The 22,000-nt window shown below is 28.6% G+C and overlaps 1 protein-coding gene across 1 annotated transcript; it reads right to left on the reverse strand.

Moving 5' to 3' along the window:
* Positions 1-19,024: 19,024 nt before the first annotated feature.
* LOC124930941 (aspartic proteinase Asp1-like) lies at positions 19,025-21,705 on the reverse strand. The gene is made up of 8 exons (XM_047471317.1): positions 21,344-21,705; positions 21,141-21,261; positions 20,825-21,051; positions 20,030-20,257; positions 19,819-19,954; positions 19,538-19,729; positions 19,382-19,454; positions 19,025-19,305 (listed from the first exon to the last, which is right to left on the reverse strand). The coding sequence occupies exons 1-8, from the start codon at positions 21,517-21,519 to the stop codon at positions 19,211-19,213; spliced, it is 1,248 nt and encodes a 415-aa protein (XP_047327273.1). The 5' UTR covers positions 21,520-21,705; the 3' UTR covers positions 19,025-19,210.
* Between the last annotated feature and the right edge of the window lie 295 nt (positions 21,706-22,000).

Below are 22,000 nucleotides of genomic sequence, written 5' to 3' on the forward strand. Positions count from 1 at the left end.
TTATTTTTTCTAAATTCATTCATCTCAAATCAATTAGGTTAAAATATTCATGAAACCCGACAAATCATCTATTAAATACAATACGCGACAATTTCTTTTCAATTATTTTCAAATTCAGATGCCTGCCTTGTTTGTTTCCTTTTTTTTAAATCAATATTATTTGTTAGAATGATTAATATAAATTTTATTTTTTTTAATCAGATAGTTTAATTCAATGTTATTAGTAAGAATCGAATATAATTTATTATTAATATGCTTATAAAGTGGGTTTTATAGCATTATTAACAATCTAGAGATAAATTAAACAAATAAATATTATTAAATTTATTAATATATATATAAAAAAATTTAAAATATTTTTTTAAACTAATACTTTAATAAAATATTTAAAAATAATAATTTATTTTACTCAAATTCAACTTCTAAAAGAGTACAAATACTTAAAAAAAACAAGATAAAAAACTATATATTATTTGATGATTATTTATAATATATAATATAATGCCTCATTTATGTTCATTATTCATAAATAAAATTTATAATTTACTTAAAATAGTAGAAGTTATTTTAAAATATATTAGCTATAAATTATTATTATTATATATAATTAAATATAAAATTATTTGAAAAAATAAAAATAAACAAATGGCACTAAAAAAAATTATAACTAAATAATCAATTATATGAGTTTATTTATTTAATAAATACTAATTTTTGTTTGAATTTATATATATAAATTAACTTTATTTCTAAAGTTTATAAAATTGTAGATTCATACATAATTTTTTAGTCTTGAGTCTTTATATCCGGATAATTTATAAAATAAAAAATTGTATGAACTCCTAAAATCTTAAAAGTTTAATTAATCTTAATTTTTTTTAATCTCATCATCTTAAAATTTAAATATCAAATGTATGAGTGAAAAAATAAAAAAGCAAAATATAATTGTGAGAAGTCTAATCTTTTGGGTGAAAACAAAAGATATACATAAATGTATTTTTTAAATTTTAAATTAAGCAAAGTGGTTATTTAAATATTTCACTTATTTTTCGTCTTAATTCATTAATTAAAAATATTAAAATATATATTTTTGTGTGTCAGAGTAAAGAGTAAAGAGTAAAGAGTAAAGAGAAAAGAGAAAAGAGAAAAGAGAAGAGTAAAGACTAAAGATAAAAAAGAAAAAAAAAAGATAAAATTATTAATTTTTCAGCAATCAGATGATGAGTAATTTCTTCTCTCAAATCCTCTTCCTTAATATTTCTCTTTTAATAATTTATTTATATATTAATATTCTGTAAATTTTTCAAACCAAAACTAAAAAATAAATATTTGAACTTTCTCAAAATTATACTAATCATCCATTATTTATATCTAAATTATTAGAAAAAAAAAACAGCAAACCCATCATGGGAATTGATAATTAATAATATACATGTCAGTGTTATGGACTAACAAATACTGAAACAACATAATTGTACTACAATGAATACGTTAGGCTAATTGCTTTTCCTAACTATTATTTTTTTAAATTTTACCAATAATTTCTTAAGGAAAAATATGTCATAATAAGCATTCATAAGTGATGATTTGATGTTTGATAAATGAATTATAATTAGAGAATGTTATATAAAATTGGCATGCATTTATTTACTTAATTGTGTAATCATAAATAGCAATCAATTTATTAACAAGCAAGATTGTCTAAATGTCACACATCTTTATAAAAGAAAATAAGCATAAAACAATTTCACAAAACAAAACCAATAAAAAGTGAATAGAGCTAACTTAATTAATTTAATAATAATAAAAGATTAAAAGTGAAACAATTTAATTAATCACGTAAGAAAATAAGAAAAAATCCGTACAAACAAAACCTAGCCAAATTGAATTGAATAACCTTTTATCTAATATAAAATCAAATAATTAGAACTTTACTTATAAGATTTTATGTAATTAGAACTTTACTTATTAGATATTAGATTTTATGTGGACTAGTGATAAATCGATAAACTATATACGGCCCACACATCATCATAGTCAACAAGGGATCTTTCTAGCAAATAATAATAATAATAATGAATATTGAAATGCAATGAATTTTCTCTCTTGGGTTGGTAATACATCTTTTCAATTGTAAGGAATATTGATTTCTTTTAAATAAAATTATATTTATTAGTAATTAATTAAAAATGTCTTCTCCAACTACACAATTTTAAATGACGGCTGGCTTGGATGATGAAATCGAAATAGGAAGGAGTTTATAGTAACTAGTGCTGCAAAATTTTTTATACTCATATAAATAGATTAGCCTGCACATTTCTTCTTTAAATTAGTAAAATTATCAAAAACGCAATATTTATTAGTTATATTCAATATTTTATGTATACAAGAGACAAATGTAATCTTCAACTATTATTAGATTTATAAATCGCATGAGTGTGCAGTAGAAAAAAAAATCTTCTCATACAGAGGAATTGCATTACAATTTTCTTCTATATATTTTTTTAGAAATAACATAACGTACTATTTTTCAATAGTTATATTCAATACTTAAATATATGATGTGCTGCGCTCTTTTTAATAAAAAAAATTGACATTTGATTATAATTCAACGAATAATATTGATTGAGAACTTATAAAAAAAATCAACTCAATCCTACCTTGTGGTGTTCCATAATAACCAAAAAGATCATGCTAATGAAGACTTTACATCTTTTCTCTCTAACTCTAGACATTAAAGATAAACTATAAATTAAAAAAAAAATGCAAGTACAAACTCAAAAACATCATACCACACCATTTGAAATTAGTTATATTCAACACTTTATATATACAAGAGACAAATGTAAATTTCAACGATTATATATCCATAAGTGACATGAGTGTATAATAGAAACACATATATATTTCCATATAAGGAGTTGTGCTATTGATTCTTTTTGTATGTTTGTAGAAACAACATAACACACCCATTTGCCAATAGTTATATTCAACACTTACAAATATGACCTTTGTTACTTCTTTTTGATAAAAAGTTGACACTAAATTATAATTTGGCAGATAGTGTTTATTGAGAATAACCAATTAAATATGACTGAATTTAACTTTTTTTTAAAACCAACTCAATCTTACCTTATGGTGTTCTATAATAACAAAAAATATTATGCTCATGAAGACCCCACCACATCTTCTCTATATAACTCTAGACATTAAAGATAAAGCATCAATCTAAAAAAACGCAAGTATAAACTTACAAACACGGTAATTATTTTATTCTTCAAAGTTTTATTATTAACATCACTCTCACAATTCAAACCACAATTTCATCAATCCCTACATCACTCTTGATTCAAACCACAATTTCCCTCAAATTCGTACCCAATTTCATCAATCATCGTTGTTCATCCCTCTAATTCAAACTCTCACATATATAATCATCTCTTATCCTTAAATGATTCATCACCCTCAAATTCGCATCCACACATTAATTCCCTTCATTCACACTCAAATATATCACCATTATTGTCATTTTAATTTTTATAATACTCACTCTAAAATTCGCATAAGTTGGGACTTGAACATTGGGCTTGAGTTTGGGCTTGAGTTTGAAATTTGAATATTTTAACTATTGGACCTCTTGTGATTGTTGAATTTAATTTATAAATTTATAAATTTATATATATTTAACCATTGCTAATGAATAACAAATCAAGATATAATGAATATTTTTTTAATTAATTATATAAATAATAAATATAGAGAGAATGTATAAAAAATTATTATTTTTTAATAAATTATTTAGACATTTTAGTTAGAGAGGGATGTGAAATATTTTTTAAAATTTAATATAATTATATATTATAAAATAATTAATACAAATAAATTTTTATTTATATATAATTATTTATTAAAAATATTATTAAAAAAAACAAATAATATTTTAAAAAAAATTAAATTATAAAAATTAAAATAATGATGTATCTAATCAATGTGTAAAAAATAAATAGTAACATAAATAAAAAATAATTAAAGATTAATTAAAAATATGCAAAGAGAAAAATATATTAATATAAAAGGGTGACAAATAATTAAATGAGATTAATATATATTTATTTAAATATATGACAAAATAATTTTTAAATAAGTTATTGTATATTTATAATATATAATTATATAAATTGTAAAATAATCCTCAATCTTACAAATGAAATCTATTTTAAGAAATGTCATGCCAAATTAAAAATGAAATGACATAGTTTTGAAGAAAATATTAAGAACTAGAGGAGAGGCATATTAGATGATGAAGTTCATAATCGGTAATGAAAGAGTAATATTATTCTGGCACGATCCATAGCTAAAGAATAATCTCATAATTCTTCGGGAGGAATTTCAATCTATCAAAGTCAGAATTAGAAGAAATTGTCTCTTGTACTCAATTATAGATATTTAAAAAGAAAAATGCAGTTCTATTTTTAATAGTATTTCATAAAGAGTCAGAATTCTGAATCTAATCAATAATATAAAATTCAACGGAAACACTAATACAAAGAGGTGAGATATTGTTATGAACGAAAAGTTCATGGTAGGAAAAGCATGTGAGATCATTAGAACAAAGGAAATGGTGGTCGATTGACATAAAGTAGTCTGGTCTTCAAAAGTTATACCTCGAAATAAATTCATTCTTTAGTTGACATTCAGAAAAATATTGGCAACAGAGACAAATTTAAGAAGTATATGAATATTCTAGACGTCAATTGCCCAATCTGCGCGGTAAAAGAGGATAACATTGACCACTTGTTTGGGTAGTGCACATTTGTATCCAAGTTGTGGATCAATTTTGCTCAAAAATGAATATCACTAAATTTTCAGGTACATGGAACGAAATCATAGAGCTTATATAGAAAAAGGCTAAGGGCGATAACTTTTACACGAATGTTTTCAAATGCTTCTTTGAAGCCCTGGTCTACAATACCTGGAGAGAAAAAAATACAAATATTTTTAGCATGAATATGAGAACAGAAAAAAAAGTTTGGAATGATACTGTTTCTGTTGACAATGCTCTCATACATACATGAATGAGAATTCCGATTAATAAAGAAAGTTGGAAGCTCAGTCAAAGATGAAATATTCCATATAAAATCATGACAAGAAAATAAAGATTCAAATAGTTCTTGTTTGATGACTTGTTTGTAATTCAATTATTTGTTGTTCTATTTGCTCTGCAATTTAGTTGTTTGAAACTCATTTGGTATTTTTAACAAATCTAAGATCTGTCTAGCTTTGCTTCTTGAAACACATTTTTTCTCTTTGGGGTTTTTTAATAAAATGGCACTAAGCCGTTCCCCCCTCCCAAAAAAAAAAATCTAGTTTTAACATCTCAACTATTAACTCTTCGATCAATTTTTAAATTTTGTATAAGCCAAATATCAATGTGCAATATGTCTTAATATAATGTTTTAAATTTAGTCTATTTCTACCCAAATTGTTCTTGATCTCGATAGCATCTAAGGTTCTCTTGCCTTTGCAATACCATGAATGAGGATATTACATGCTATAATATTCTACTCACTTACTATTGATTCATCTATACCTTAACCATAACCATTTCTTTAGCCCTCTCTAAGCCTTGCAATTCACATAAGCTTTTGATTATTACAGTTAGCATAAAGGGATCGGGCTGTAAATCTATAATTGAAACCTCGTCGAATAGATTCAAAGAAATTCAAATTGCTTAGTTCTTATTAAAGAATTCAGAACAACACTGACTATGCTGACATAAGGTTTAATATTGAAATTTCTTGTAAGCGATCCAACACTCTTTTGTAATTATAAAAGAGAAGATCTGAAAAACAAAAAATAATTAAGAATTATTTTATTTTACTTTTCACTGGCGAAAAAGGGGTCAAAACCGAGAGTAAAAACTCTCGGTTTTGACCCTATAACTTTCGGTAAAGACACCTTACCGAAGGTTTTAGTTACTCTCGTCATCCTTCGGTATTGACTCTCTCGGTTTTTCCACAAAGAGAAAAATTGAGAGTTATATGAAAACTTTCGATTTTTCTCTTTGTGAAAAAACCGAGGGTTTTACAAATAACTTTCGGTTTTTCTCTTTGTGGAAAAACCGAGGGTTTTAGAAATAACTTTCGGTTTTTCTCTTTGTGGAAAAACCGAGAGTTTTACAAATAACTTTCGGTTTTTCTCTTTGTGGAAAAACCGAGGGTTTTAGAAATAACTCTCAGTTTTTCTCTTTGTGGAAAAACCGAGAGTTTTCTAATAACTCTCGGTTTTCTTCAAAAGGAGAAAACCGAGAGTTTTGTAATAACTCTCGATTTTTAGTCAAATTGAGAAAACTGAGAGTTATATGAAAACTCTCGGTTTTTACCCGAAGAGGAAAACCGAAAGTTTTCATATAACTCTCGGTTTTCCTCTTTTGGGTAAAAACTAAAGGTTTGTCATTTAACTCTCGGTTTTCTCTTTGGGTAAAAACCGAGAGTTTTCTAATATCTCTCGGTTTTTCCATTTGAAGAAAAATCGAGAGATTTCAATATTACTTTCGGTTTTTTTCCGTAAATTTTTAAAAACGTGCAGATTATTTTGCTCGCAACCAAAACCTGTTCAGCCAAACCAATATATCAATGATAAAAGAAATGCAACATACATACATTAAACGATCACATTAATTGATCATTAACATTACAAAATTCGAAACCAAACTAATATTCCGAACAATCTGTTATAAATTCAGCTACTAATGAAAATATGTTCATAATCGAAACAACCTTAGCTTGTGGGGGGAGGAGGTGGTTGTTGCCTCATAAACAATTCGATTCTCTCCATTCTTGCGTTCATCTCTAATTTCTCCCTCTCCATTCTCTCATTCATCTCTAACTTCTCCCTCTCCATTCTTGTCACCATTTCTTCCTTTTCCGCTTCCATTTCTTCCATTTTGCGCCTTCTTTCTTCATCCTTCTTCTCCAGTTCCTCCAGCTTGAGCTTCATTATTTGATTCTCTTCTAACAATCGCTCATTGTTTCGCTGTGAACTGTTTCCACTTCGACGATCCTCACGAAAGTGTGTGGGTCGGACGCCTGATCCCATTCCGAATACTACCCCGTGTTTTTGTTGTCCGAACACCCTCTCCGTCAATTCAAAATCTGATATTCCCGGTTCGTTACTAACAACCTCCTCCATCTCAACCTGCACAATTCAAATAAAATATAATTTCTCTAATAAAAAACTAGGCATATTCAATTCACTTACAATTTTCTCTTGCATGTATCACTATCAACTCTTCCTTCTTTATGCCATCTCATCATTGGAGCCGTTTTTGAGGACATGTATAGTCTTTGCAGTCTTGGTATTAAAGAGAAATATCTCAACACCTTTTTTGGAATGAATTTCCCGTTTTGCTTCTCCCGAACTGTCCCACTTGTTTGGTCGACTTTCCATCTTGAAAGACCGCAAACTCTGCAAAAATCTTCATTTATGTAGTACTTCCAAAATAGCATACAGTTGTTCTTACATGCGTCTATCTTGTCATATTTAAGGCCGATATCAGTAATGAATTTTTTACTTTCGTAGTATGAGTTTGGCAATTGAGCGTCAATCGGTAATATGTAGTCTTTAAGCAGACACAGCAACATATCGAACGAAGAATTCGTCCATTGACATACATTTTTTATGTGAAGTAGTTTCAGTAGTGCCGATGATTTCGTTATTCTAGCACCTTCATACAATGGCCGTTTGCAATCATCAAGCAATTTATAAAATCTATGCGCATCTTCGACTAGTTCATCGCTGCTCGGGACGTCATTAACATTGGGGAACATATCGTTTAGAAATTCGTGCATATAACGTTCTTCATTGACCTCTTCATTAACTGTATCGTTGAATTCCGGCACGGCATCCTCCGACTGATCATCGTCGTCATCATCATCGAAGTCATCGGCATCTTCATCGACATCTTCATTAACCACTTGAGTAGTACGTCTCTTTTCTCCATGAAAATACCAATACTCATAATGAACATTTATTCCATAAATGATCAGGTGAGTCTTCACTTCGTCTATTTCCATAAACGGCGTGTTCAAGCATTTCACGCAGGGACATTTCACGGTTTGTCGGGATGTATTCCTAAGAGCATACTCGAGGAATTTGTCAACGCCTTCCTCGTAATCTGGATGATCTCGACGTAAGGTCATCCAGCTTTTATCGGGTACTTCCATATTTCTAGTAAAATGGAAAACAACCCGCATTATTATTTACTTAAATTTGTCTAAATTAATTAGGCTTACGTAATTGTAACATAATCGCTACCTAATCTATCATTATTCAAACGAAATTCAACATAAATCTAACATTTTCTAACTAAATCTAACATTTTCTAACTAAAATTCAACCTAAACAAACTATAATAAAACCTAACATAAATCAAACTTAAATCTAACATACATATAATCTAACATTATTTCATTCATACACATTTCAAATCAATCAATTTTAATCCAACATAATTTTATTCATACACATTTCAAACCTAATCTAACCTAAAATCAAATATAATTCAAAACAAATCTAATTCAACATTATTTCATTCATACACATTTCAAACCTAATCTAACATAATCTAACATAAATCAAACCTAAGCTAACATAAATCAAATCAAACATAAATCAAACTTAAATCTAACATGAAAATCTAACATAAATATAACATTAAACTAACCTAACCATATAATAAACCAACAATAACTAACCTTGCACAAAAAGAGCGACGAAGAAGAGCGGCTGTGGGTAGATCGAACAATAATAAACCCTATTAATCAAACAATAAAGTATTAATCAAAAACCAAATCCAACAAAATCAATAAATATAAACACATATACCTTTTAATCAAACAATAATAAACCAAATCTAACATGAATCCAACAAAATCAAACATAAACATATACCAAATCAATCCAATAACATGAATCCAACAAAATCAAACATAAACATATACCAAATCAATCCAATAACATTAATCCAACAAAATCAATCCAAAACCTAAACTAACCAAAATCAAACATATTTTCAACATAATCTAACATTATCTAACTAAATCATACAACCAAACTCAATATAACCTAAACCAAATCCAACAACCAATTCCAAAAAACAAATCCAATAACATAATCCAATACATAATCTAAACTAATCAATCTAACAATAATATAAACATAATGTAACAATTCAACATAATTAATCCAAAAACTAAATCCCAATCATACATATATCAAATTAAAAAACCTAAACTAACCCAAACCAACCATATTTTCAACCTAATTAAACAAATAACCTAATATCAAACAAAAAACCTAAAATCAAACAACAAAATCATGAATCAAACTAAAATCAAACTAATATCACCTAAACTAACCAAAATCAACCATATTTTCAACCCAATCAAACAAATATAACCTAAAATCAAACAAATAACTTAAAATCAAACAAATAACCTAATATCAAACAAAAAACCTAAAATCAAACTACAAATTCATCAATCAAACTAAAATTAAACTAATATAACATAAACTAACCAAAATCAACCATATTTTCAACATAATACAACAAATATAACCTAAAATCAAACTACAAAATCATCAATCAAACTAAACTTAAACTAACATAACCTAAACTAACCAAAATCAAACTAATATAACCTAAAATGAAACAAATATAACCTAAAATTAAACTAATATAACTTAAACCTAAAAAATAAACTAACCTTTGTAGGGCGGCAGCAGGAGGCGGCTGTAGGGCGACAGCAGGAGGCGCCTGAACTTGAAAACCGAGACGGCAACCTTCAATCTGGAGCGGAGGGACTTCAATCGGACCAAATCCAAGCATCAGCGGCCGGCGGAACTTCAATCGGCGGCGGTGTGGCTTTCGTCTGGGCAGCGGCGTCGTTTGCGGAGGCAGAGAGAAGTCGATCGAGAGGCGGAAGGAGAAACGGGGAAAGAAAGAGGAAAGGGAGAAAAGAAAGCGTTTTTTAATTTTAATAAAGGGTCAATACCGAAAGTTATATGATTAACTTTCGGTTTTGATCATTTAATCAATTCCGAGAGTTAATCATATAACTCTCGGTTTTTATTATTCATATTTCCGAGAGATTTTGACATGTCTCTCGGTTTTGATAAATTAAATTCCGAGAGATGTGTCTAAATCTCTCGGTTTTGAAATATTTACAATTTTATTTAATTAGCTAAACCGAAAGTTTTATATATAACTTTCGGTTTTGATAACTATTTCCGAAGGTTATAACAATAACCTTCGGAATTACCATTTCATAAATTGTTAAACTAATTAGTTTTTAATCATCTAATGACCTTCAATAACATTAATTTAACAAATTTGACATCCTTCAAATATTACACAAAAGTTATATGATCAAACATTACACACATTGATAGGATAATCAAACATTATAAACATTCATATAATCTTTCTATATAATTAAACACAATCATAAACATTTTAACATTAAACACCATCTAAATTTTTTAAAATACAACACACTTGATCATATTAGTTATGAGTCTAGATTGTAAAGTAAAAAGCCCATGAATATTACAAATTATGAAATGGCAATTCCGAAGGTTAATGGTATAACTTTCGGTTTTGATAGCTATTTCCGAAAGTTATAGCATTAACCTTCGGAATTACAATTTCACAAAATTGTTGAATTAATGTGTTTTTAATCTTCTAATGACATTGAACAACATTAATTTAACACATTTGGTAATTTTAAAACATTACACAATTCATATTATCAAACTTTATACACATTCATGTGATCATCAAACACAAACATCTATACGCACTTCTTTATATAATCAAACACAATCATAAACATTTTAACATTAAACATAATCTTAATTTTTTAAAAACAACACACACTTGATAATATTAGTTAAGAGTCTAGATTGGAAGGTAGAAAACCAATTAATTTTCCAAATTATGATGTGGAAACACCGAAAGTTAATAGTATAACTTTCGGTTTTGAAGAGTATCACCGAATGTTTTGAATAAACCTCTCTGTCCTGACCTTGATCAGAATGTTTTTGGGAATTGTTAAAACCGAAGGTTTTCAAATAAACCTTCGGTTTTTACCCTTCCCCATACTTAGAAATTATTTAGATTTTTTTAAAAGGGGTCAAAACCGAAGGTTTTCAAATAAACCTTCGATTTTTACCCTTCCCCATACTTAGAAATTATTTAGATTTTTTTTAAAAGGGGTCAAAACCGAAGGTTTTCAAATAAACCTTCGGTTTTCACCCTTCCCCATACTTAGAAACTATTTAGATTTTTTTAAAAAGGGGTCAAAACCGAAGGTTTTCAAATAAACCTTCGGTTTTTACCCTTCCCCATACTTAGAAATTATTTAGATTTTTTTAAATAGGGGTCAAAACCGAAGGTTTTCAAATAAACCTTCGGTTTTCACCCTTCCCCATACTTAGAAATTTTTTAGATTTTTTTAAACAGGGGTCAAAACCGAAGGTTTTCAAATAAACCTTCGGTTTTTACCCTTCCCCATTTTTTTAAACAGGGGTCAAAACCGAAGGTTTTCAAATAAACCTTCGGTTTTTACCTTTCCCCATACTTAGAAATTTTTTAGATTTTTTTTAACAGGGGTAAAAACCGAAGGTTTTCAAATAAACCTTCGGTTTTTACCCTTCCCCATGCTTAGAAATTTTTTAGATTTTTTTTAACAGGGGTCAAAACCGAAGGTTTTGAAATAAACCTTCGGTTTTTACCCTTCCCCATACTTAGAAATTTTTTAGATTTTTTTAAACAGGGATAAAAACCGAATGTTTATTTGAAAACCTTTGGTTTTGACCCCTGTTTAAAAAAATCTTTAAATTTTCTAAGTACGGGGAAGGGTAAAACCGAAGGTTTATTTGAAAACCTTCGGTTTTTACCCTACACCATACTGAGAAATTTTTTAGATTTTTTTAAACAGGGGCCAAAACCGAAGGTTTTCAAATAAACCTTCGGTTTTTACCCTTAGAAATTTTTAGATTTTTTTAAACGAGGGTCAAAACCGAAGGTTATCAAATGAACCTTCGGTTTTGGCCATGCTGTTTTTTATAAAAAAATACAATGAAAAGTAAACAATAGTAAAATAATTCATTAACAACCTATTAAAACCAAACCAAACATAATAATAATTCATGAATATTAAACAAAACACATAAATATATTGTCATAGTTCGTACGGAAAAACTAATAAACACATAATAAATCTAGAAATTATTAGATGGGGTGGGAGGAGGGGGTGGTTGATTCAGTCGACTACTCAACACTACAAGTTCCTGTTCAAGATTCTCTAATCTCTGGGCCATTTCGGCCCTGTCCAATTTAATTTAACTGAGCATACGGCCTCTTTCCGCATCCCTTAATCGGATTTGTTCTATTTCCAGCGTCATCTGTCTTACCTCCTCCTCACGTACCGCAATTTCTGATTGTGTTATCAGATTCTGGTAACACGGATGTAGTTTCTCCGGTGTACGCCGAAGTCTCTTCTATGATAAATCACCCATATCCTAAATGCATTTCAGATATATGTATATATATATTAATCAAACAAAATAACGTAAACTGGCATAAATCTAGATAATATATATATATATATATATATATAAACTTAAGAAATCTAAATCTCATAATAAACAAAAAAAAACCAAATGAAACAAATTACCTGAACGAGAGAGGAGAAGAACCGGGGTGGAGGAGCTCGAGGCAGGCGGCTGCGGCGCGGAAGAGAGAGAAAGGAGAGATGAGTGGAATGAAAAAGAGAAGGGTTAGGGTTTGTATTTATAGAGGTAGATGCCGAAGGTTTATTAAAAAACCTTCGGAAATAACCATTACCAAATTTAGAATTTTTTTTAATTGAGCAAAACCGAAGGTTCTTTGTAAAACCTTCGGAAAAGAGAAATTCAAAAAAGGTAAAACCGAAGGTTCTATGAATAACCTTCGCAATTAAAAATCCTCGGGATTTCAAAACCGAAGGTTTTTGAAAAAACCTTCGCAATTAACCCACATCCAACACTTAGATTTTTTTTTTATTTTTTTGGGAAGGTTAAAACCGAAAGTTCTACAAAGAACTTTCGGTAATAATTATTAAACCCAAATGTTATACACCCCCTCGGAATCTATTTTTAATACCGAATGATTTGTTCCTCTCGGGAGTATTTAGGAGAGTTTTATAAAACCTTCGGGAAAAACCGTCGGTAAAGGTCCTTTTTTTACTAGTGTTTGTTATGAGATAATAGAATTATGAGACAGAGCATTTTCGAGAAGACCATGAAAAAATTATTTTACAACAAGCAGGCCCGGCCGGGAGGGGTAGGCAGCCTAGGCCACGGCCTAGGGCCTAGGACCAAAAAGGGGCCCATTTTTTTTTTATATATGCTAGGTATTAGTAGGGATTTTTAGTTTCTTATTCTTTAATTTTTTTTATTATGTTAGATTTTTTGGCCCATGGCTCTATAGCCCAAATAGAAAAATAAACTAACACTATCAGAACAAAAAATTGAAAACCCTACTGTCTGTCTCACTGTCTGTTTCTCTCAGTCTCTGTATCCTACATCGACAAAGAAACCGATAACGAAACTCACAACGAAACCGACAACGAAACCGACAACAAAATAATTTCGACGGTGGCTCTGTTTCACTGGGTTGAGCCTTGAGGTGCTATGAACAATGAAATACATTATCATTATCTTAGTCATAAAATTCAGAATGAATTGATCATTATGTTGGCTAATAGTGTACAAAATTCTATTATAAAGAATGTTAAAGAGACCAAATATTTTTCTGTTATTCTTGATTGCACTCCTGATACTAGTCATCAGGAACAAATAACTCTACTAGTGAGGTGTGTGAACATATCTAACACTCGATGGGAGGCTCGTGTTAAAGCACTCAGATTTCAAGCTCCTCAGGTAAGGAAAGCTTTGCTTGTATAATATTTGTGTTGATGCTAAATCAAAGAGTGAATCTGAAAGTTTGGCATCAATGATTGAAAGTTTTGAATTTATACTTGGTATGGTTATTTGGTATGAAATCTTGTTTGCGATAAATATGGTTAGTAAGAACATGCAGTCCTCATCTATGTGTATTGATTCTGCCATTAATCAATTGGAAAGCTTAAATGCATTTTTTGAGAAGTTTCGAATAGATGGGTTTGTCTCTAGTTTAATTATTGCAAATGATATTGCATGTGAAATGGACATAGATCCTGTTTTTTCGACTAAACATGCTAAGAAGATCCCTAGAAAATATTTTGATGATAATACTTCTAATGTTGAACAACAATCGCCAAAAGAATCTTTTAGGATCAACTATTTTTTAGTATTGGTTGATATGTCTATTGCATCCTAAAACATAGGTTTCAACAATTGAATGAGTTTAATGACTTATTTGGGTTCCTTATGAATTCTGGAAAGTTGAAGGCATTGAATGAAAGCAAATTAAAAGAAAAGTGTAGCACATTTTGTAATGTATTTTCTCATGAAGGTACGTGTGATGTTAATTTGAGTGATTTATTTTCTGAACTAAAAATACTACAAGTTGTTTTACCTAGTTTGGATATGCTCGCTGCTGAAATTCTTAATTTTGTAATGTCAATAGATTGCTATCCTAATGTCTCTATTGTATATCAAATTTTACTAACATTGCCTATTACGGTAGCTTCTGCTGAAAGAAGTTTTTTTAAGTTAAAATTATTGAAAAATTATATAAGATCTTCGATGTCTCAAGATAGATTGAATGGACTTGCTATTTTATGTATTGAAAAATATTTTTTGGAATATATTGATTACGATACAATTATCAATGATTTCGCATCTAAAAATGCAAGAAGAAGTAACTTTCGTTGACAATTTATGTTGCATCTTTGTAGATATTGGAAGGTTATTGAAGATCAACGGTGAAACACAAGTGAAGTTTATGCATAGGGCCCAATTTTGTGCTTTCGCCTAAGGTCTAAAAAATCTCAAGAACGACACTGACTACAAGAGAATAAAATAATGAGAGAGAGCATGTTTTATTTGATTAGGTGATAGTAAATGTATATTTGACTAGGAGAAAGAGTGAATGTCTATATGAAGTGTGTGCATGAAACAAACATCATTTTTAATTAACCATTTGAGGAGAGAGAATTTTCATTTTTCAATTTCACTCAAATTCTGACACATTATTCTTGATAACATTCATGAAACTAAATTTTTGCTATATATCATTACTCTATTATATATATAGATTAGTCCTTAAAATAATAATTAATTTTTATATACAATAATTACTTTTTTAAAATCAAACTACATTTCTTTGTCTCTAAATTAACATAATTATAACTTGTAACATTAATACCTCTTTTTTAAGTTAATTTCGGTCTTAAAGAGTTTAGGACCAACTAATAATCAATAAAAATTTTAAAATACTATTAAGATACTAAAATTGTTTTAGCCATCATCGTGATGTCAAACATCATGACAATTTCAACAGTACCTAATCGACATCAAATCTTGTGATCTCAAGATCTTTTATTACCAACCTCTTATTCCTCAATAAAGCACATTCTAATCACATGTCTCTTATCCCTATGAAAACAAACCAACAATCTCAATCAACATTTAACCTCGTGACCTCACACTTTGATCAATCAAATATTTAATTCATATTTTATAACCACTCTTATTTGTTACCGGCATATTATCTCTTGACAAAGCACATCACAATCACACTTGGTTAAAGAATTTTACTTGTTATGTTAAGTTGCAAATTTAAAACATACATATAGCATTTTTTATTTTATTTTTAACCGTTTCAAGTTTATGGGCGGGTCAACCCACGATTCAACCCAAGTATACATTTACTTTTTTATATATATATATATATATTAAGTACAGCTCTCGACCCGACAAACCAAGTAAATTCAAATTAAACATTATATATATATATACATATATATTTGAATAAGTTTAGATGAATTTATCTATAATTATCCATATTAATAAATTTACACCTAATTTATTTTCTCAAATCTTTTATCTTCATTGATTTTATTTCAAATGTAGCAACAATAATCAACCATGGTACCATATCATATATACAACAATTAATATGTTCACCATTAATGTTATAATTTGAATAATTTGAATTATTTTATGTATTCTACAAAAAAAAATAGGAATACATGGGCTTATCTTTTACATTAAAATAAAGATAAAGTGAGTGGTTAAGAATAATAAAGAATATAAGATATAACGAGGTTTGGTCAACAATACCTACATCCTCGGAGAGTCGTCCATTCTATTAATTTTTCATGAAATAATGGTCCAAGTAACCTTATATTACAATGTCTCTATTTATAAGAGTACATCAAAAACCAAAAGACTAAACTACTACTAATAAGCTCAATAAAGTCTTAAAGCCCATTATAATATATAAACTCTAATAAAATATGAGCCCAAAATCCAACAATTTCCATCTTGGACGAATACCACGTTTATTGAGATACCACTTATTGAGAAAAGATTTAATCTAAACACATGATAAAACGATAAAGAATAATAAAGAACACAAGATATAACGAGGTTCGGCCAACAATGCCTACATTCTCGGGGAGTCGTTCATTCTATTGATTTTTCATGAAATAATGGTCTAAGTTACCCTATGTTACAATGTCTCTATTTATAGGAGTACCTCCAAAGCTCAAAGACTAAACTATTACTCCTAAGAACAATAAAGGTTTAAAGCTCGTTACAATATATAAACTCTAATAAAATATGAGTCCAAAACCCAATATTTGTATTTTTATTTGTCTGTTTAATGGAGAATGTATATAAGACTAATATAAAATAATGATAGAGGTGATAGAGTTAACTTATCTTGTTGTAGCTTCTCTTGACTGTATTGAGAAGCATGTATATATGAATTATATGTTAAACCTGACCAGTATTATATAGCTTCCGCTAATAATATCAATGTTAATACATCTAACTGTTTAAACAGTATTTATAATATATGAGTAAGATGTTTTAATATATATATATCTCCACTAACAATCAAATTGCCTCTATTCTCATCAAATATTATAGCTCTTTCCGCTTTGTGTGTTTCGCTGGTAGGTTGATATTAAAGTACACTTTAAATAACTCAACATCCAAGATAGAGTTCCTACTAGAAATTTAGAAACCAACAAATCAAACTCAACAATTTCTCATTATACTTCTTGAGTCTAAACATCATCCATTATAGGAAGAAATCAAAGAGATCAGATTAAATAGGATTTCAATTTGTCTTTCTTATTATTAATGCCTTGAGATTAATGATTCAAACTATTCCTTGAAAATAATAATACCATCTTTTCTTTTCTATCATTCAATCTAAAGTTAGGGTTTTATTTTTCTATTTGATTTAACTAATAATTAAGAATAACATTTCAAAAATGATAATAGACTAAGTTAAATTTGTAGAGTCCAGTAATGGTGTTTGGCTTGATTTTTTTAAAATGCATTAATTAAAATAATAGTTTAAACTTTATGTTCCTACCATATTTACTTGATAAAAAAAAAAGCTAAATAAATTGGCCGTGAGAGTTGCATGCAGAGGTTGATGTTGTTAGTGATATTTTTTTAAGTTAAATCTACTTTAGCTTCACTTAAGATGTTTTAAATGAGTATAGAACTCGTGATTTTTATGTTTTAGACACCAACTCTTTATACTTGAGTTAGCATAATGAAATAATGATACTAATTGAATAAAAATGATTGAATTATTTATTTTCTTAGTGAAGAAAATGAATGATATTTGTACTGACATTATTTTTTTCAGTCAACAAAGGAATGTCTAAAAAGACTTTTTGATAGAAAATTAGGATGAAAGTGTCATCCCTAGTGCTATCATGTTTAAAAAAATTATCAAAGCTCCATTTATACTAATAATATTGAGATTGAAGGTGTCATGACTGTGGGTAATGGGTAAAAAAAAGTTATGGTGAACAAGGTTCATTTTTGGAACAAATATAATTCCAATTAACAATTTTTTAATCTAAATTGTTTTTTTTTTAAATATTATTAGATGAAAATAAATGTTTTATTTAGGTTAAATATGAAAATATCTTTAATATTATAAAATGTTATAAATAAGGTAGCGTTTGGTAGGTGGTACAAATTATATAGGGTATAAGTTATATAGAGGTATAAATTGTAACGAGGTATAAATAATATAGGGTAGTATAAGTTGTATAGGTTATTGATGTTTGGTAAGAATTATAAAAAATGGTATAAGTTGTATATGGTTTATAATTTTGTGTTTGGTATAAGAATGTAGTATAAGTTGTATAAATAATAAATATTAATTTAAAACTATTATTAATATTATTATTTTATTTAATTATTTATATTATAAACAATATTGTTTATTATTATAAATTATTGTTTTGTGATTATTTAATAATTATGTAATTTATTTAAAATATAAACAATTAATTATAATATAAACAATAAATTATGTTTATTTAATTTAAATATTATTAATAATTTTAATAAAATAAACTAAAATAAAAATATTATTTATAATATAAGTAAATATAGAAAATAATAATTAATAAAATTATCGTTATAAAAATAAATAAATATTTTTTAATTAAAATATTGACTATTTTAAAAAATATATATATTAAAAATGATTATATATAATAATAATAATATTAAAACTAAATAAAATATTTAATATATTATACAATAATAGGTTATATATAATATTAATAATTAAAAATTAAACTATAATGAATAGTGTTGTACCTAAGGGGGACTAGTTACTATTTTATACCAGATATGAGGTATAAATTATCTAGGGGTATAATTTATACCAACAGTAAAAAGGTAAAAGAACACCATATTAAAACACTATTGGTATAGTTTATACTATACCAATAGTGTAGTACCCCTTTATACCTTCAACCAAACATACCCAAAACCTTTCAATTGAGTTGTTTCTATACCAAAAATTTCATTCCAATCAACGCATTTCCTAGAAAAAGCCAGATTATTCATAAACAACAAACCAATTCACAGTCATTATTGGTATAATTGTTTGAACACTCTGAATTCTAATACAATTTTATAGAACAATAATTTTCTTTATATAGGTTCAAGCCTGTTAAGGCTTGTGAGGCTTATTACAGTTGGTAGGAGTCCATCCAATCATCTGTCTCTCATTGTCATAGACCACCAGTTTATCTTGCAAAGATATGTCTGTGAATGCATAGAAAATTGAATTAAGTAAAAATAAAATAAAAAAATAATCCATTAGCCTTGTAGTAAATTTTACCTCCAATTATATTAACATTTCCCAATTTTGAATCAATGCTATTGAGAATCCCCAAGCATACATTTCCAATAGACTGCAAGAAATAGATCTTTGTTCATTTTCAAAAAATACCTCAGTAATTTCACTCTTGCAGAGAATTTATAAAGCTTTACTTACATTGACAAGAATATACCCTTCAGGTGGTAAAACGAACGCAATTGTTCGGTTAGATACAAGGCTCAATACAAGAGGACTGAAATGGGATTTCACTTCATTAACCGATTTAAATGGTTTCACACCTTTCCAACAAACCGGGAGGGAGCTATCCTTAACCGAACTTAACTGTTTTCCTACTAAGTCCTTTGTTATCTAGCAACCAACCAAAAGTGTCATCATTAGTCATATATATTAAAAATAAAAACAAAGAAATTTCTCTACCCATAGTATCATCTTCTTACCAGAGAAAGAGTCGATTGATATGCTTTTGGACTGAAGTAAGTGTAAGTACTCCCACTATCAAAAACAATTTGAAGACCGCTTGCACCAACCGTTTTTCCTTTTAGGAGGTCCATTGGGCCTACAACATAATGGTTCCTGCGATTTGTAGTTAGAAGACTGAAAATTCTGTTAATGTAGTAGAATTCAAATGTTTTTCCTCTTTATACTCACATAGAATTGGGAGAAATCTTTGTCCATACAAGTCCTTTGGGGACGAGACCATCTCCAAGGAAAAGATACCCGTTTCCTTGGGATGGCAAACAATGGGCGATTACATTCTTTATCATGCCCATTTTGCTTAGCTGAGATACTATGCTTGCTTTTCCATGCCCAAGTCCAAGAACACCATCAACATAAGGAGGAGAGAAAGGGCCTGCAAATTCTTGGTCATATCCGCACCTGAAATGGCATACAATGAGTCCAAAAGATGACTTAATAACAAAAAGACATAAAGAAATAAATCCAAAAGCAAATTGGATGATTGAACAGCAAAAGAAACTGTTTCATAACTATCTATTAGTATATAAAAAAATTTAAGACATTAAAAGAAAAACAACAGCACAATACAAGTATAGGACACGGTCCCTTCTTGGGTTAATCTTTGTACAAGGAGTGGTTGGTTTTTCTTAAACCACTAACACTTGTCTTAGCTAGTTTTTGTTCATTTTCGTTTGAAAAGACTTGCTTTTGGTCTTGTAGAGGCAAAAAAGAAGTCATGGTTATGTTTTTTCTGGTCTTGTTTGATGTGATTTATTAAGATTAAATGTAACTAAACTAAAATCTCATTATCAATTACTTCATCCATCAAATCACATCGATAAAATCATTAAAACCAAGACCTCCCACTTTAATCAAGCCACATTGATAGTAAACCCCTTAGTCCAAGCCTATGACTATGAGCTACCCAAAGTGGTTAGTCCATCCAATTCTATTATTATACAATAAAAAAAGAGAAAGAATACACACCCAAATGCCAATAATGGTTTCTGACTGGAGCCATTGCTGAATCTGAGAGGAACAACATCTTTGACAATCACACCAAGAGAAGAACCATAATCTGCATATTGAACCTCATAGTCACATTGATCACTTGGAGACTTACAAACGTTGCTTGAATATTGATGAACAAACGGACATAAAGGGTCTTTACAAAACACAACATTTTTATTTGGAATGTATGGCTTATTAGGAGCCTGCACAAACATGGCAAAAACAGAATCAGAAATCTGAAAGCAAGACTATAGAAATCTGAACAAGTGTTTTCAAATAAAGACAAACATACTTTGAGTAACCTTGCATGAGATGAAGCTGCACATTGAACCCAAGTAAGGTCACTTCCTGTATCTATGTCAAGTATGAAAGGTTTAGGAGGATTTCCAAAATATAGCATAGTGCTATAAAAGCTGCATTTGAAACAAGGTAAAATTAATCTTAGAACCCATTGAAATCTAATTAACCAAATAATTCGAACGATTAGAGAAATACCCATTACGAGAAATATCTCCCTGGATAGGAAAAACTAAAGATGAGCCGGGGATGAAGATGGACGCGTTGACCGATTCGGATGCCGATAGAGAGAAATGAAAAGTTGCAGTAAAGAGGAAGCAGACAATGGACATAGCCGCTACTGATGATGGAATCTCCATCTTCATCTTCTTCATCGTCGTACTCTGGTTTCTCTCACCCTTTTACAGATTCCGATGAAGCTAATTCAAGCAGATTATGGGCAAGAAAAGAAAATCTGGGTTTTGGAGAAAAACTGAAATTGACTTAGGAAATCGAACAAATTCTTCTTTGTTAAACAATTTTGATCAACTGAATTTCCTACGTAAGTGTATCCTGACGCGGTTTGTTCTATCAGTCAACTTAAACAAAATCCACGGCACAAGGATAAATTTCATAACTTTAATTCAACTTTAATTCACTTGGTTATAGGGCTTTTACTTTTTATAAAAAACTTGAATATAAACAAATATTTAAATAATTTAAAATAATCACTTTTTCTTTAAATATATATATTTCAAATAATCTGAGATAAAATAATATATTTTTATCCTATAAAATAATATATTTGTCAGTTATATTTTAATTATAAAATTATTTAATTTATTAACTGTAATATTAAAATATTTGTTCTCAATA

The sequence above is a fragment of the Impatiens glandulifera genome, chromosome 3, assembly GCF_907164915.1.
Source record: "Impatiens glandulifera chromosome 3, dImpGla2.1, whole genome shotgun sequence".
NCBI lineage: Eukaryota > Viridiplantae > Streptophyta > Magnoliopsida > Ericales > Balsaminaceae > Impatiens > Impatiens glandulifera.